At 39.3% G+C, this 14,915-nt stretch overlaps 1 protein-coding gene across 5 annotated transcripts in view; it reads left to right on the forward strand.

Moving 5' to 3' along the window:
* TTC3 (tetratricopeptide repeat domain 3) overlaps nucleotides 1-14,915 on the forward strand; it is a 129,519-nt gene that overhangs the window by 24,574 nt on the left and 90,030 nt on the right. For 4 of the 5 annotated variants that reach the window (XM_047099128.1, XM_047099129.1, XM_047099126.1 and 1 more), the window contains exons 10-11: nucleotides 13-75; nucleotides 10,340-10,394. In XM_047099128.1, coding sequence (XP_046955084.1) covers nucleotides 13-75; nucleotides 10,340-10,394 — 118 coding nt within the window. Of the gene's footprint in view, nucleotides 1-12; nucleotides 76-1,441; nucleotides 2,969-10,339; nucleotides 10,395-14,915 lie in introns of those variants that run through there. The other variant, XM_047099130.1, reaches the window with a different exon arrangement.

A 14,915-nucleotide genomic window follows, 5' to 3' on the forward strand; every position in this document is an offset into this window, starting at 1 on the left:
TTTCTTTTAAAGACCTGAAAATCACCTTCTTTATGGTAACCGAGCTCTTTGTTTTCTTCGCACTGGACAGTTTAGGTAAGTTGGTTAGAGTACCCCAGTCACTGAGCTATTATGCTAAACTACCCATATTTGAGAAATATTTCTGTTTTGCAGGTAGACAAGAAAATCCTTCAGTAGTTTTGGCAGAAATAAATGGTTAAAGGGGCTCTATAGGCTTTATATAGAACAACAATGACAGCAGCAGCTGTTGATTGAGTGGATAACATGTATGCTTTTTTCAGTACTTGTACATGTGTTTCTTAATTCTCATAACACACTTAATAGGTAATGTTATTCTCCACATTGAAATTTGGGGGGGCTCATACTATTAGTAAGTAGTGATGTCAGGATTTGAACACGGATCTTATCTGATGGTATCAAAGTTTGTGTTTATAATATCTATGTTACTCCCCCCCTTTTTTTTAAGTTTATTTATTTTGAGAGAGAAAGCACGAGTGGGAGAGGAGCAGAGAGAGAGAGAGAGAGAGAATCCCAGGTGTTCCTGTGTTACCTCCTTTTGCTCCTTTAATTGATCTTTATAATTCTGGAAGAATTTTTGCTGTTTCTTTCCTATATCTTGATATAAAAAATTAAGTAAATCTCACTTATAAGTGAAAGAAAGAAAAGATATTTAATGGTTTAGCTATGAGACTTGAATTATGATTTATGTAATTCAGTCTTAGTTTCTTATGTTGCATTGAGATTTTATGTATTAGTTGAGAAAGATTGTTGACACTGTGCCATGATTTTGTTGTTCCTCAATTAAAAATTTTTAGGATAATATCACAAGCATTAGTAGTGAACAGTATATGCTATTACGTTTAGTTATATCCTGCCATACTGTAAGATGGGCTTAGAGTGGCTGCAGGAATATATGCACTCAGTAGAAGAATATTACAAGCACAACAAGACAAACTAAAAAGCCAGTTTAGAGCTGGGGATCCTCAGAGTAAAGATGCATAGGCATAAAGTCCTGTAAAGTTATTAGTTATAATTCATATTTGTGTTTGACCTTTCTATTGCCAAAATAAAAGGAGAAAACCTGACAAGTTACACGAGATTTTTCACTGTCCATGAAGAAGGCAGACAGAAGTTGTTCGGGTGAAACAATTTTCCTGATGTTTAGTTCTGGAAGAAATTTCTTAGATGGCTTACAAGTAACTTGAATTGAGTGATGGACAAGAAAGAACCTCCACAACTTTTCTGTGAAAGCAGAAAACTCTCTGAAAGTGCAGTTTTGGGTTTCACAATTTTTTTGTGGCGTTTTCTGATGAAAGCAGAGAGTTTGATACCAGTGATTTTTTAGTTAAAGTGCTTACATTGGGATGCGGGAGGGTGGGAGTGGGGAAGAGAGTATGTTCCAAGTATGTAGCTTTTAAAAATAACATGTGTTTTTCTTTTATTATAAACAGAACACATTCTCATGGTAGAAAATTTGGAAAATACGAGAGTTTAAAAAGAAGAAAATAAAAATCACCAGTAATCCAACCACCTCGGAGAATACCGCTGTATTAACGTTATGCAGCTTTTAGATGGCTTAAGCCGTGGATAAACCGAGGCTATCTAGACTAGAGGAATGGATGGGCTTGACACAGTCTTCCGTCAATACCACTGTCCTCAACTGGTTCTGACAAGAAATGAGCTGCAAATGTCCTTAGGTTATTGCGTCTGGCTAGGTCCAGAATTGCAGATATCCTATGCTGTTTGATGGTGAATCTGTGTGCTTTCAAGATGAATAGGTTGGCAACTTGGCTAGCCTCTTGTGAAAATCGAAATGTTGATTGGGCAAAAGGTCATCCGCTCTGCATAGGGGAGCTCCGAGAGCTGAGAGGCCAGCCAGGGGGTTTCTGCCCTCTTTCACGAGTGTTGAATGCTAGACATTCAAGGAGGATCCTCTTAAAACTGTGCTGCAAACGAGGTGCATCAAAGTAGAAATACAGAAGCCAGGTAGCCTGGTGAGGTAAAGGTTAAAAGCAGGGTTGTGTGTCCATCCTTGTACTGACTTCCTGATGGTCTAGCTTGTGGGTCGACACCATCGAAGTTTTCACTAGAGGCAGGTCAGCAGCATTTCCTTCTTAGGTGATCACCAATATGTATTGGATGCCAATGTAATGTCAGAAATATTGTGCCACACGGGTTTGTTGGTGTTTCCCACCTTCTCACACATTGTTTACATGACTTGCTCAGTAACCTAGGGATGTTTTCTGAGTCCACAGTACGTTTCATTCCTGATTAAGTGAATAGATAGTGTAGATAGTGTGACTTCAGAAAGGAACACGTTGCCAGTGATTCACTCGTGTCATTGACAGCAGAAGGACCCATGCCCTTTAGCTGAGTTACCGTGGTTGAGATGTTTTGAAGGTCTCACATCTGAGGTTTGGTAGATCTGTCATGGGAATCTGGCTGAGCAGCTGTGGGACACCTGAGGGTAAAGCCTCCAACCACCCCACCCCCCCGCCCCCGGCACTGTTCTGAGCACTTTACACACACAAGCTCAACAACCCTCCACGACCCTGTGAGGTGGTTGCTCCTGACTCTTTTTAGATGAGGAAACAGGAATGGGAGGTCAAGTAAAGTGTTCTCAGATACTAGGTGGGTGTGATGGAGCCAGAATTTAAACCCAGACAGCCTGGATGCAGGGTCTCTACTACTAATCCCCATGGACGGGTGATGGTAGAATCAAAGGGTAATGTGAAAGCTGAAAAGAAAATTAAAAATAAATGCTTCAAATAGTCAATAAACATTAATATCCTTATAGGACATGCTGATTACAAACCGTGAGTCTTTTTTTCATGTCCATCAGATTGGCAAAAATTTTTAAAGCTTCATAATACCAAGTGTTTGAGAGGATGTGGAACAAAGGAAACTTGCGTACTCTGCCGGAGAAAATATAAATTGGTGCAATCACTTTGGACAGCAATTTGGCAAGGTGAAGATGTGCATACTCTGCAGCCCACTTCTAGGCTCATATCCTCCAAACTCAGACGTGTCCCCAAGAAGATACGTGCAAGCCTTCACGATAGCATTGTTTGTAAGAGTAAAGGAATGGAAACAACTCAAATGTCCATCAGTGGGGGAATGGATAAACAAATGATGGTATATTCATACAATGGAATCTTATGTAGCAGTTAAAATGATGACAATGCTGAGTGAAAAAGCAAGTTGCAGAATTTGTATGGTATGATGCCATTTATATAATGTTCAAAATATGCAAAATGACTTACATATCCACAATTAATACATAGTGTGTATTAAAACTTTTTAAAATGCATGGGCATGTTAAACACTAGGGGAGTGGCTGTCTCCTGGGGAGGGAAGGAGGGAAAAGGATCGGAGATAAGAAAGATGATACACAGTGGATGTCAACTGTAACAAAGTTCTGCAAAAAGATCTGAAGTGAATGTGGCAAAATGTTAAGATCTTGCTAAGCTGGTACATGGGTGTTGGCTATATTAATGTTATTCTTTGTACTTTTATGTATACTTGAAATATGTGATAAAAAGTGATACAGTGAAATTGAAAATGCACATGATAAGATGAAAAAAGAAAAAAGCAGCGTTCCCTAAACATCAAGGATAAAATAAGTGAAAAGTAATCTTGAAAGAAGAGAAATAATAAGTATTTTAAGACCAAAGGTGGGGAGCCGGATGTGAGGTGTATGGGGAAAATGCTTCATTCAGAAATGGTCAAAGTGGTGGTGGTGTGGTTTTAATGCCAGATAGTCACAGTTTGTAAATCAGGTCACCTTTGGGTGAGTGTAGGTGAGGCCAAGAGCCCACCTAAACTCTTCCCATTCATCAGACACGTGCACCTCCAGGTCTGCAGATGTCGCACTTGGGGAATCCTTGGAATGGGATTGGGGTGAGGGGGGTAGTGTGTGTGGAAATGCTCTATCTCCTGCTACAGCATCTGCTGAATACTTCAGGCTCAGGACTGTGCAGTGTACCCCAAAATGCCTGGTGTGGCTGAGATGTCCTTTTATTCATGTCTTCCAGAAGTTTACTTTTCAAATACGATTTGGCAGTTACAGAGCATTATAGAGTGATAGGTTTTTTTTTTAATGTTTTTATTTATTTTTGAGAGAGAGGGAGACACAATCTGAAGCAGGCTCCGGGCTCTGAGCTGTCAGCACAGAGCCCAACGCGGGGCTCGAACTCACAGACTGTGAGATCATGACCTGAGCTGAAGTCGGATGCTTAACCAACTGAGCCACCCAGGTGCCCCTAGAGTGGTAGTTTTAATTGAAGTAATCAGCTGTTTTTAGTTTAAAGGAGAATCTAGAAAAAGCAATTAGACATATCTATGGCTTCTGTAGTTATGGGTACTTAAGCGAGGTATGTGATTAGGCTGTGCCTCCTTGCTGTTTCATTCCTTCTGGTACTCACACGTGGAAATCTGCATTCTTTGATGGGATGTGATAAACTGTGTAAGGGGAAATGTAATTGGAGAAAGGGAAAGTTTAGCCTTGGATGTTTTTTTTTTAATTTACTTTGGAAAATTATCGAGCTTTAAACTTGGTATTTACTTTGACCTTCACTATTTAATTACCCATCATAATACGTTCTCTTCTTTTAGATCCAACTTGTGATTAATAGCAGGAAGATAGACTTTAAAATGACTTCTGTTTTTTTGTTTTTGTTTCTTTGGTGTCTTTCTGAATTTCTCTGAGGCCAGAGGCATAAATCAAGTCAATTTTATGTTCCTGCGAGAACTTAAAAAAATCTAGTGTGTGGTGCTTGACTGGCTCAGTCAGTAGAGCATGTGTGACTCTTGAACTCTTGATCTTGGGGTCATGAGTTTGAGCCTCACATTGGGCCTAGAGCCTATTTAAAAAAATCCTAGTGTGTGTGAGGAATGTCACTGTGAGTGTTTTGGTTTGGTGAATTTTTGCTCATGCTGCTCTCTTTCTTTTGCGGACTCTATTTTTACAAGCTGCTGAATTTGCTTTTGAAGCTTTTGAATTTATTTTTTCAGTCTTCTTTGTGCTTTTAAAAAGCAGTAATGCACATCATAAGAAGTTAAGAGTACAAAAGAATGAACTGAAAACTCTTGCCAAGCTCAGACCCCTGCCCTAATTCATCTTTTCAGGTCCTTATGTGTTTCCATAATGTCTTATGCCTATATAAGCGCTTACTATGTTGAATCAAATGCAGTTGCCATTTTTATAAGTCAGAATATAGGCAGTTTCGTTTGGTTCAATGTAATGTTCATATATATGTGTGTGTGTGTGTTAAAATATATTCCTTGTGTGTGTGTTAAAATATATATATTTTAACATAGGAGCATGCTCTACACACTGTTGCACTTTTTTCCACCTAATACTTAAATCTTGGAGCTTGTTGCATATCAGTGTATATAGAGATATACCCTTGTATATGCTCATGGCTCCGTAGCCTTTTACGAAATGGATTACTCATGCTTTGGTTAGTTTGTATTAGAATATAAATTATTTCTAGTTAAAAAAAATTACAGCTCTGTAATGATTATCCTTTTACTTATATTCTGCACTCAGGTACAAGTATATCTGTAGAGAAATTGCTGATTGCTTTTACTTGGATGAAAGAGTTTATATAATTTTAATTCCAGGTGACAACTTTTGATATATAGTGTATGTGTTTATTCAGTTGATGGTTATCAGTCACTGCTTATTTGGCAGTGAATGACCGTTACATCTGAATCCTGCTTTTGTCGCTTCATTGTCAGATCTGTGAACTTGAGGAGGAGTATTACTATTTCTTTGTTGGTCTGGTCAGTCCCTGATAGTGATGACTTATAATAGGGAATGAAAAAAGTGATAATCCTTTTATGTCTTGCAAAGTCCTTACATATATTGTGATTTGAGAGAGTCAATAAATAGCATCCCATGTCCCTCCCAAGTCCAGAATCAGTTAAGAGATGGAAACAGAAGACAGGCAAATGATGATCCAGTCTTCCCTCTAATGCTGATCCAGTTTTTAGAGAACAGAGCTTTATCAGGATAGTCTCATAGCTAAGTGACTTATTCATCCATGATCACAGACAGAACTGGCTACAGCGACTTTTATGAACTTTAAGCTTGGAGGAAAAGGGAATCTGGTGTTATGATGGTGTTCAGTAGAAGATTCCAAAGAGAAAAAGAAGAGGCTACGCCACTATGATTTGTGCCCCTCCCCGTCCACTAGGTAGTTATTATTCATCCTCCAGGGAAAAGTTAGGGGTGGGGAAGGAGATAGCTCAGAAATGGTTCATCTAGCAAATCCACATGGAAGCTAGAGGAGGGGACAATACGTATTCATTCCTAACATTTTAAGGCAAAATGTAGCACGTCATATATGAAGAAATAGGTGAAGGGGCTGGAGAGAGAACACTTTGCCATGTAACAGGTATTCAGTTGGATCATCTAGGCTAGAACTCTCTCTTCTGTTCAGTACTCTCACCATTATGTCACACAGTCTTTCAGAGTAAGTAGCCATTTGCATTTCTTGTTTCCTGTTTTCAGAGATGTATTGTTCAGGGTATTGCTGTTCCTAAAGGCATACCTGCTCTCCAGAGTGTTTAGGTTTCAGGCTGTACTAGGTTGGATGAGCAGTAACCCCATGTAATTTACTATGCCCAGTTGGTTTTAGTAGGAGGATGTGGTCATGTGCTAGTAAATGTGAAAATATGTTAGTGTTCTTATATATTTATATACACAGGCACTAATGAATATAGTATTTACAACGTGATTGTAATATAGTACTGTAGTTGTAGTATTGTATATTATATTAATTATAATAACAATAACATTCAACATTGATTCAGCCAGTATGATGGGAGTTCTGCTTTTAGCTCTGTCAGAAATGGGCAAAAACGGACATGGTTCCCACTGTATTCTAGATGGTGGGCCAATGGTGGGAGGGAGGATGTTGTATTCATGGAATTAGTAGTGTGCTGGGTGGCCTGAATACAGAGGAGGAGGGGAGTGGTGGTCAGGGGCGAGACCAGGGAGGGTCTTGTAGGCTTCATTAAGACTGTTGGCCTTTAAGAACATCAAGAAGTGAGTAAAAGATTTTAAATTGAGGGGAGATGGCACGATTAATACCTTAAAAAGATCAGTCTAGTTGTAGTGAGGAGAATGGGTTTGGAGGGGATGCAGAAAGAATGTGGGTTAGGAGGCTATTGCAGTACTCTAGGCCAGAGATGATGGTAGCTTGGAGCAGGGTAATGGTAGTGGAAATGGAGAAGCGGAAGGATTTGACATACTTTGAAAGTAGAAGGGACAGAGGTTGCTTATGGTTTGGTGTTTGGAACTATTATGAAGTTTCTGCCTTCAGCCACTTCATAGATTATAGGCTTACTCTGTAATACTGAGCTCACTAGAAGAGATACATTTGTAGGAAATAGAACTTGACTTCACTCTTGGACATCCTGATTTAAAGTGTCCTTGAAGGATTCCAGTTGGAATGTCACACCGGCAATGAGTTAGGTAGGTCTGCCACTCCAGGGAGAGGTTTGGGCAGGAGACAAATACTGGGATAGTTAACCTAGATGATTTGAAGTTGTAGATGTGGGTGAGGTTGCTTGGGGAGACGGTTCTCAACTTTTATTGCGCCCTGGAATTGAGCTTGGAAGAAGTGCCCCCAACCCAGAGATTTTTGATTAATTGGGCTTCTAGCAGCCCCCCAAATAGTACTCGTGTAACCAAGGCTGAGACCCACTGGTCTAGAGTGAGGATGAGCTGAGAACTAGGACTGAGCCTTGAGGGGCACAAATAGTGGCCAGTTAAGGGAAGATGAACCTGCATGGAGACTGTTAAGAGGTAGCCAGAGAGGTAAGAGGAAAACTGGAAGCGTGATGTCATGAAAGCAAGAGGGAGAGAGTGGCCAGTAGTGCCTGTTGCTGAGAAGCCAAATGGAACTTAGATTGAGCAATATGAACATCTTCTAGTTCCCATAGGGAGATCTGTCTGTGGGAAGCTTGGAATGGATGCTGGGTTGGAGTGGGTTGAGATAAGAGGAAATGTAACAGTATAGGCAGCTGTTAAAAGTATCTAGGGAGAGAAGTAATGAGACGAGATATGCCATTCTGTCATGATGTGTTTGGTTGCAAATAGTAGAAAACCCTGTTTACATGGTGAAGAAAACTTAACCTCGTTCAAAAAGTCAAGAAGAACGTGGCTCTAGGGTTGTGTATTTAGTTGCTCAACAATGTCCTCAAAGACCTAGGATTTTTCTAGCCCCACTGTGTGACTTGGACCTCAGTCTGGCTACTGTATTTCAGACGTTAAACTGGACATTCTAGTCTCCAGCAAAAGAATGGCTCATGCAATCTTCAGAAAAAAGAAAAATACACATACTGCGAAGCATATGATTCATAAGTATATAGGTTGAATTTTCAGAAACCTTACATGTGTAAGGTCCCGGCACCTTACATGTGTAAGATCGGCACCCAGATCACAGCCCCAGAAGTCTGCTTTTTTCCTCTTCCCAGTCTGCCCACCTCCTCCCCCAGGATAACTACTATCCCAGCTTCCAGCGCTACGGGTTAGTTTTGCCTGTTTTTGTGCAATGTAAATAGTCATATGGTATGTGCTCTTTTATGTTTGGCATTCAGCATTGTTTTTGAGATCCATATTGTTGCATGTAGTTGTAAAGTGTTCATCTATTGCATGAATATACCACATTTTATCCATTCTAATGTTGATGGGCATTTGGGTAGTTTCTAGTATTTGGCTTTTACAGATAGTATCATTGTGAACATACGTATTCATTCCTGTTGAGAATATAATTAAGGAGTGGAGTTGCTGGGACGAAAGTATGCTTATATGCAGCTTTCCTACATAATTTCCTGTCTGGTTGTATCATTTTATACTCCTGCCAGCAGTATATGAGAGTTTCAGTTCCACGTCCTCACTGACACTTACTATTTTGTGTCATTTCATTTAGACATTCTGATGGGTATGTAATGACACATTGCTGTGATTTTAATTTGCATTTCCTTAAGTTGATCAAGGATATTTAAGTTGAGCATCTTTTCATACGCTTATCGACCATTTGGATATTCTCTTTTGTGAAGTGCCTGTTTGGATATTTTCTTTTCTTTTGAGTTGAATGTCTTATTCATTAGGTTTTAAAAAAATTTATTTTGGATATGAGTCATTAGTCAAATATATGTATTACAAATAGCTTCTCACATTCTGTGGCTTGCCTTTTCACTTTTGATGTTTTGTTTTCACAAACAGATGACACTAACTTCACTATAGTGCCATGTATCAGTTTTTTCCTTTATGATAAGCACTTTTTGGGTTCTGTTTATAACCTTTGCTTTCTCTAACATCACCAGAATGTTCTGTTTCTTTCAAAAGCTTGATTTTTTAACTTTCGCACTTAGACGTATAGTCTACCTGGAGTTGGTTTTTGTATTTAGTGTGAGGTAGGGTTCAGGATGGACATGGATGTCTAATTGACTCATCACTGTTTCTTAAGAATGTATGTTTTCTCCATGCACAGCAGTGCTCATCTTTGTCAAATAGATCAGGTGACTATATGTCAGCATCTGTTTCTGATTTGTTTGTACTAATCTGTTGGTCAGGTCATCTGTCTTTAGATAGACTTTTTTTTTTTTTTTTAAACTGTATATAGTCTGGTAGAAGCTACTGCTATCTGGCAATATAAGTTACCTAGCTTTATTCTTCCTTGTAATCTCTTTTTGAGTGATGAGCCCTCTGAGCTCTCATTGGCCAGCTCTCGGTTATAGGACTACCTCAAAACTAGTCAGTGCAAAGGAGAGTGAGATTGCTGTGATTGGCTTACAATAATTATAATTATCACCCTCGTTTTACATGTGAGAAAGCGGGCCAGAGAGGTTAAGAACTTCCTAAATAATCCCAAATTGAGTTAGCGATTGTACTGAATTTAACTTCCATCTGTGTTTCAGTTTTCAGGCTCTGTCCGCTGCAGCTTAGCTGATGTGTGAAAGATCTGGGAATTATATTTTTGGAGATCAGAAGTCTGGCTGACACGCAAAAATAGTGCAGAAAAACCATGCAAATAATAACAAGTTTGGCATAGATGTAGATAAGATATATGTAGGAAATAACTCCAGAAATAAGAAAAGTAGTTATTCCTGGGTAGTTGTGATTGTGACTCTGGGTGACATTTTCCTTTTGTTTTGCTTTTCTGTATTTTCCAAATTTCCTATAATGGACATATATGGATTTTTAAAAGTTAAAAAATTATTTTAAACTAGGTTATTTTTGGAAAAGTCAAGAAGTACAAATAGATACACAATATATAATGCCTTTATTAAATACATAAAAATGAATATTTATTTTTCTTTTCAGAAATGCACTTGGTGATGGAAAGAGAGCCATTATTCTAAAGAGCAATTGGACAAAGGTAGATTTCTTTTATATTTACATTCAGCAAGTAATGCTGTATAATTTTGTGAGAAATCTGTGTACAGGATGTGAATTTATATGTAAAAATGCTGGATAAAATTAATGCAGAGCTCAAGAATGTGAGAGGGAAATCTTCAGTTCCATGATCAGAAACGATACTTCACACAACAGTGAGGTCCTGCATGTCTGAGGAGGACAGGTAGCTCATAGGAGTGTTGAGGGTCTGGAGGGTACTTGAGTGATTGAGATGTCAGTATCTGCATTTTCTGGATTGGTCAAAGACCTTCCTATGAAAAATGAAACTTAAAACCTAGAATGAATTATAGGAGACTGTCTTTACAACCTTGAGGTGAGAAAGGATTTCTTAAATAATACACAATGCACAAATCTGGGGTGGGGGAAATCTAGTAAATTTGGATATATCAAACTTAAAAACTACCGTATGTCAAAAGACACCGTGAATGAAATCATAGTCTGGGAGAAGATAATTTGTCATATAGATAACATATATAACTGATAGGATTTATGTCCAGAATATGCAAAGAACTACAATAAATAAGAAACCCAGTAGAAAATGGGCCAGCGAAATAGATAGGCACTTTGCAGAAGAGAAATCCTGAATGGGCAATAGAAATAAGTTATGTTTTGTTTCCTAGAAATTAAAATTGTACAGTTAGAAAAATGAAACCAAGAGAGCAGAGTAGAGAGCTTCCAAACAGACCTTCATATACATGAGTAAATAAAACAATGTGGTATTATTAGGTACTTTAGATTGGCAAATTAAAGAGACCCACAGTCCCAAGTGCTGGTGCATGTGTGTACTAACAGGAACCCTCCGTAAACTGGTGGGTGAGAATTGGTTGCAGCCAACTTGGAGAGCACGATCATATGCTTATGCTGTTGTAATTATTTGATTCTAAGTGTGTGTGCCCCACAAACATTCTTGCAATATGTGCGCATGGGGAGATATACAGAGTGGTCATTGTGGTGGTGTTTTTAATGGCACAGAACTGCAGATACCTACATATCCATTGATGAAGCAGTGATGGATGTGGTATTTTCACTTGATCAGAGTTGTAACTCGCATCTGATCTGGCCCTCTTCTTAAACACCCATTATGTCACTCCTACCCCTCTCTCCCTTGTTCACTGTGTTGACCTGTTGGTCTCCTCGCTGTTCCTTACATATGCCAGGCACTCCCAGTTTGTACTTGTTCTTCCCTCTGCCTAGAATTAGAATGCCTTTCCCCAGAGTTAGCTCTCTTATTTCCTTTCATTTTTTACTGAAAATTGTCTTCTTAGTGAAAACTTCTGGCTGTACTACTAAAATGGCAGGCCTGCCCCTGCCTAGACATTTGCTGCCCTCTTTCCCTGCTTTACTTTTTTTCTTCTTGGCATTTATCATTATTGGACAACTCTGTGTGTTATTTCAACTGTGCTTACTGTGTGTCCTCCTATACAACGTGAGCTCAATGAGGACAGGTTTTTTTGTTTGTTTGGTTCACTCTTGAATCTACACTGCCTGACAAGCTGCCTGGCACATAGTAAGCACTTGCTAGTAAATAGTAAATATTTGTTGACTTAGTGAATGCACGAACCAAATACTAGTTTTCAGTTGGAATAAGTTAACTGGCTTACCGACATTTATAGATTTAAAAAACAGTGTTGAGGGGTGCCTGTGTGACTCAGTGGGTTAAGCATCTGACGCTTGATTTTGGCTCAGGTCATGGTCTCATGGTTGTGAGATCGAGCCCCACATCAGGCTTTGCGCTGGGCATGGAGCCTGTTTGAGATTCTCTTTCTCTTTCTCTCTCTCTCTCTCTCTCTCTCTCTCTCTCTCTCTCTCCCCCCCCCCTCCCCGCCCCGGTCCCCTCCCCCCTTCCCCCTTCCCCCTCTTGCCCTTGCTCTCTCTGTCTCAAAACATAAAAAATTAAAAAACAGTGTTGAATGAAAAAAAGCAGTAAAAGCATAATGTAGGCCAGAAAGATATCTATCAAACTCATGATAATGTTTGCTTCTGGGCAGTTAGAGAGGGAACAATGAGAGAGGGTCCAAAGAAGATTTCAGCCATATCTGTATGGTTTTATTTCTTTCATTAAAAAAAAATGCAAAACAAATACAACAAAATCTTAGCATTTATTTCTGAGTGTTATATTGATCACTGTATTTTCCTAAATCATAAAAATACCTGACTTTTAAAAAAATTTTTTTTGAATGTTTATTTTTGAGAGAGAGAGAGAGAGAGAGAGAGAGAGAGAGAGAGAGTGAGCCATGAGCAGGGGAGGGGCAGAGAGCAAGGAGACACAGAGTCCAAAGCAGGCTCCAGGCTCCAAGCTGTCAGCACAGAGCCTGATGTGGGGCTCGAACTCAAAAGCCGTGGGATGATGACCTAAGCCGAAGTCAGCCGCTCAACCAACTGAGCCACCCAGGCGCCCCCTGACTTTTTTTTTTAAGTGGAGCTTCAGATAAGACACAGAAAGACATGTGTTTCAGACTTCATTCTTGGCTTTTTGTTTTTAAACCAGAGTGAATATAATCATAGAATTTTAGAGTCCCCCAAGTTGTGATTCATGTGGCCAAGGAGTGTATCAGAGTCTGGGGACTGTGAAATTCCCCAGGTGGACTTCTGCATCCAAATTTTGGAGTCTGTTTTTAAATGCCTCATTTTACAGATGAAGATATTGAATTCCAGAAAGGTAAAGGGACTTTTGCACGTAAAGACAAAACTGGATTGAGAATCCAGCATTGGATTTGCTTCTGTTTTAGAGTGATCAGTTTGTTGCTATTTTTATTTCCAGTCATTGTTGTATTTGATACAGAAATTTGTTGATCACTGAACCTGCATTTGGCATGTGCTCTGTAAACACTTACAGAATGTATGGATGATAGAATTCTTAACACTGAAACCCAGACCCTGAAGTTGGTTTTCTGGAGTTACCTTTTGCTATTTCAGTCTAGTATCGATTGAAAAGAGTACTACAACTTTCTGAATTACATTGAAGACTGTTACATTATAACAGTTACATTGTAGAGTGTTTATTTCTGGATTAATTTATTGAGCAGAAAATACTTTTTAAAAAAAGACTTTATTTTTTAATTTTTTTTCTATTTATTAAGACTATTTTTTTTTTTCAACGTTTATTTATTTTTGGGACAGAGAGAGAGACAGAGCATGAACGGGCGAGGGGCAGAGAGAGAGGGAGACACAGAATCGGAAACAGGCTCCAGGCTCTGAGCCATCAGCCCAGAGCCTGACGCGGGGCTCGAACTCACGGACCGCGAGATCGTGACCTGGCTGAAGTCGGACGCTTAACCGACTGCGCCACCCAGGCGCCCCTATTAAGACTATTTTTTTAGAGCAGATTTGGGTTCACAGCAAAATAAAGAGGAAGGTAGTTTCCTATAAGTCCACACACATGCATAGCCTTCCCCATTGTCAGCCTCCCCCGTTATCAGCATCCTCCGGCTGACTGGTGCAATTTGAGAATTGATAAATCTACACGGGTACATTATAATCACCCCAAGTCCCTAGTTTCTCTTAGTGTTCATTCCCTAAATGTTAGGCATTCTGTGGATTTGGACATAGGTATAATGACATTTATCCATCATTATGGTTTATACAGAGTATTTTCACTCTCCCCAGTATTCTCCCGATCTGCCTGTCCATCCTCCTTTCCCTGACCCAGTCCCTGGCAACCGCTGATCCTTTTACTGTCTCCATAGATTTACCTTTTCCAGAACACAGAGTTGGGATCATACAGTATGTAGGTTTTCTCATATTGGCTTCTTTCACTTAATAATACTCCTTTAAGTTTCTGCCATGTCTTTTCATGGCTTGATGATGCTTTTTTTTTAGTGCTGAATAATACTACCTGCCTGGATGCACCAGTTTATTTATCCATTCACCTACTGAAGGACATTTTTGTTGCTTTCAAGTTTTGGCCATTAGGAATAAAGCTGCTGTAAATATCTATGCGCAGGTTTTTTTGCGGACACGTTTTCAGCTCCTTTGGGTAAATACCAAGGAGTATGATTGCTGGATCACATGACAAGAATGTGTTTAGTTTTTTAAGGAAATGCCAAACTGTTTTTCAAAGTGGCTGTAACTTTTTGCATTCCTACGCCACAAATGAGAGTTCCTGCCTCTCCGTATCCTCAGCATTTGGTGGTGTCAGTGTCCTGAATTTTGGCCTTCCTAATAGGTGTGCAGTGGAATCTTGTTCCAATTTGCATTTCCCTAATGACATGATCTTTTCATGTGCTTATTTGCCACTGTATACCTTCCTGGATGAGGTGTCTGTTAAGATCTTTGGCCCATGTTTAAGTGGGTTTTCTTATGGTTGAATTTTTAAGAGTTCTTTGTATATTCTTGGCCCTTATCAGATGTGTCTTTGCTAAATATTTGCTCCTGGACTGTGGCCTCTCATTTTCTTGACAGCAGTTTTCAGAGAGCAGAAGTTTTTAATTTTAATTAAGTCCAGCTTATCAGTTATTTCTTTCATGATCCATGAAAAAGTTAT

Source organism: Lynx rufus, unplaced genomic scaffold (genome assembly GCF_022079265.1).
Source record: "Lynx rufus isolate CCGP_SWC_20201006 ecotype Redwood Valley unplaced genomic scaffold, mLynRuf1.p SCAF_5, whole genome shotgun sequence".
NCBI lineage: Eukaryota > Metazoa > Chordata > Mammalia > Carnivora > Felidae > Lynx > Lynx rufus.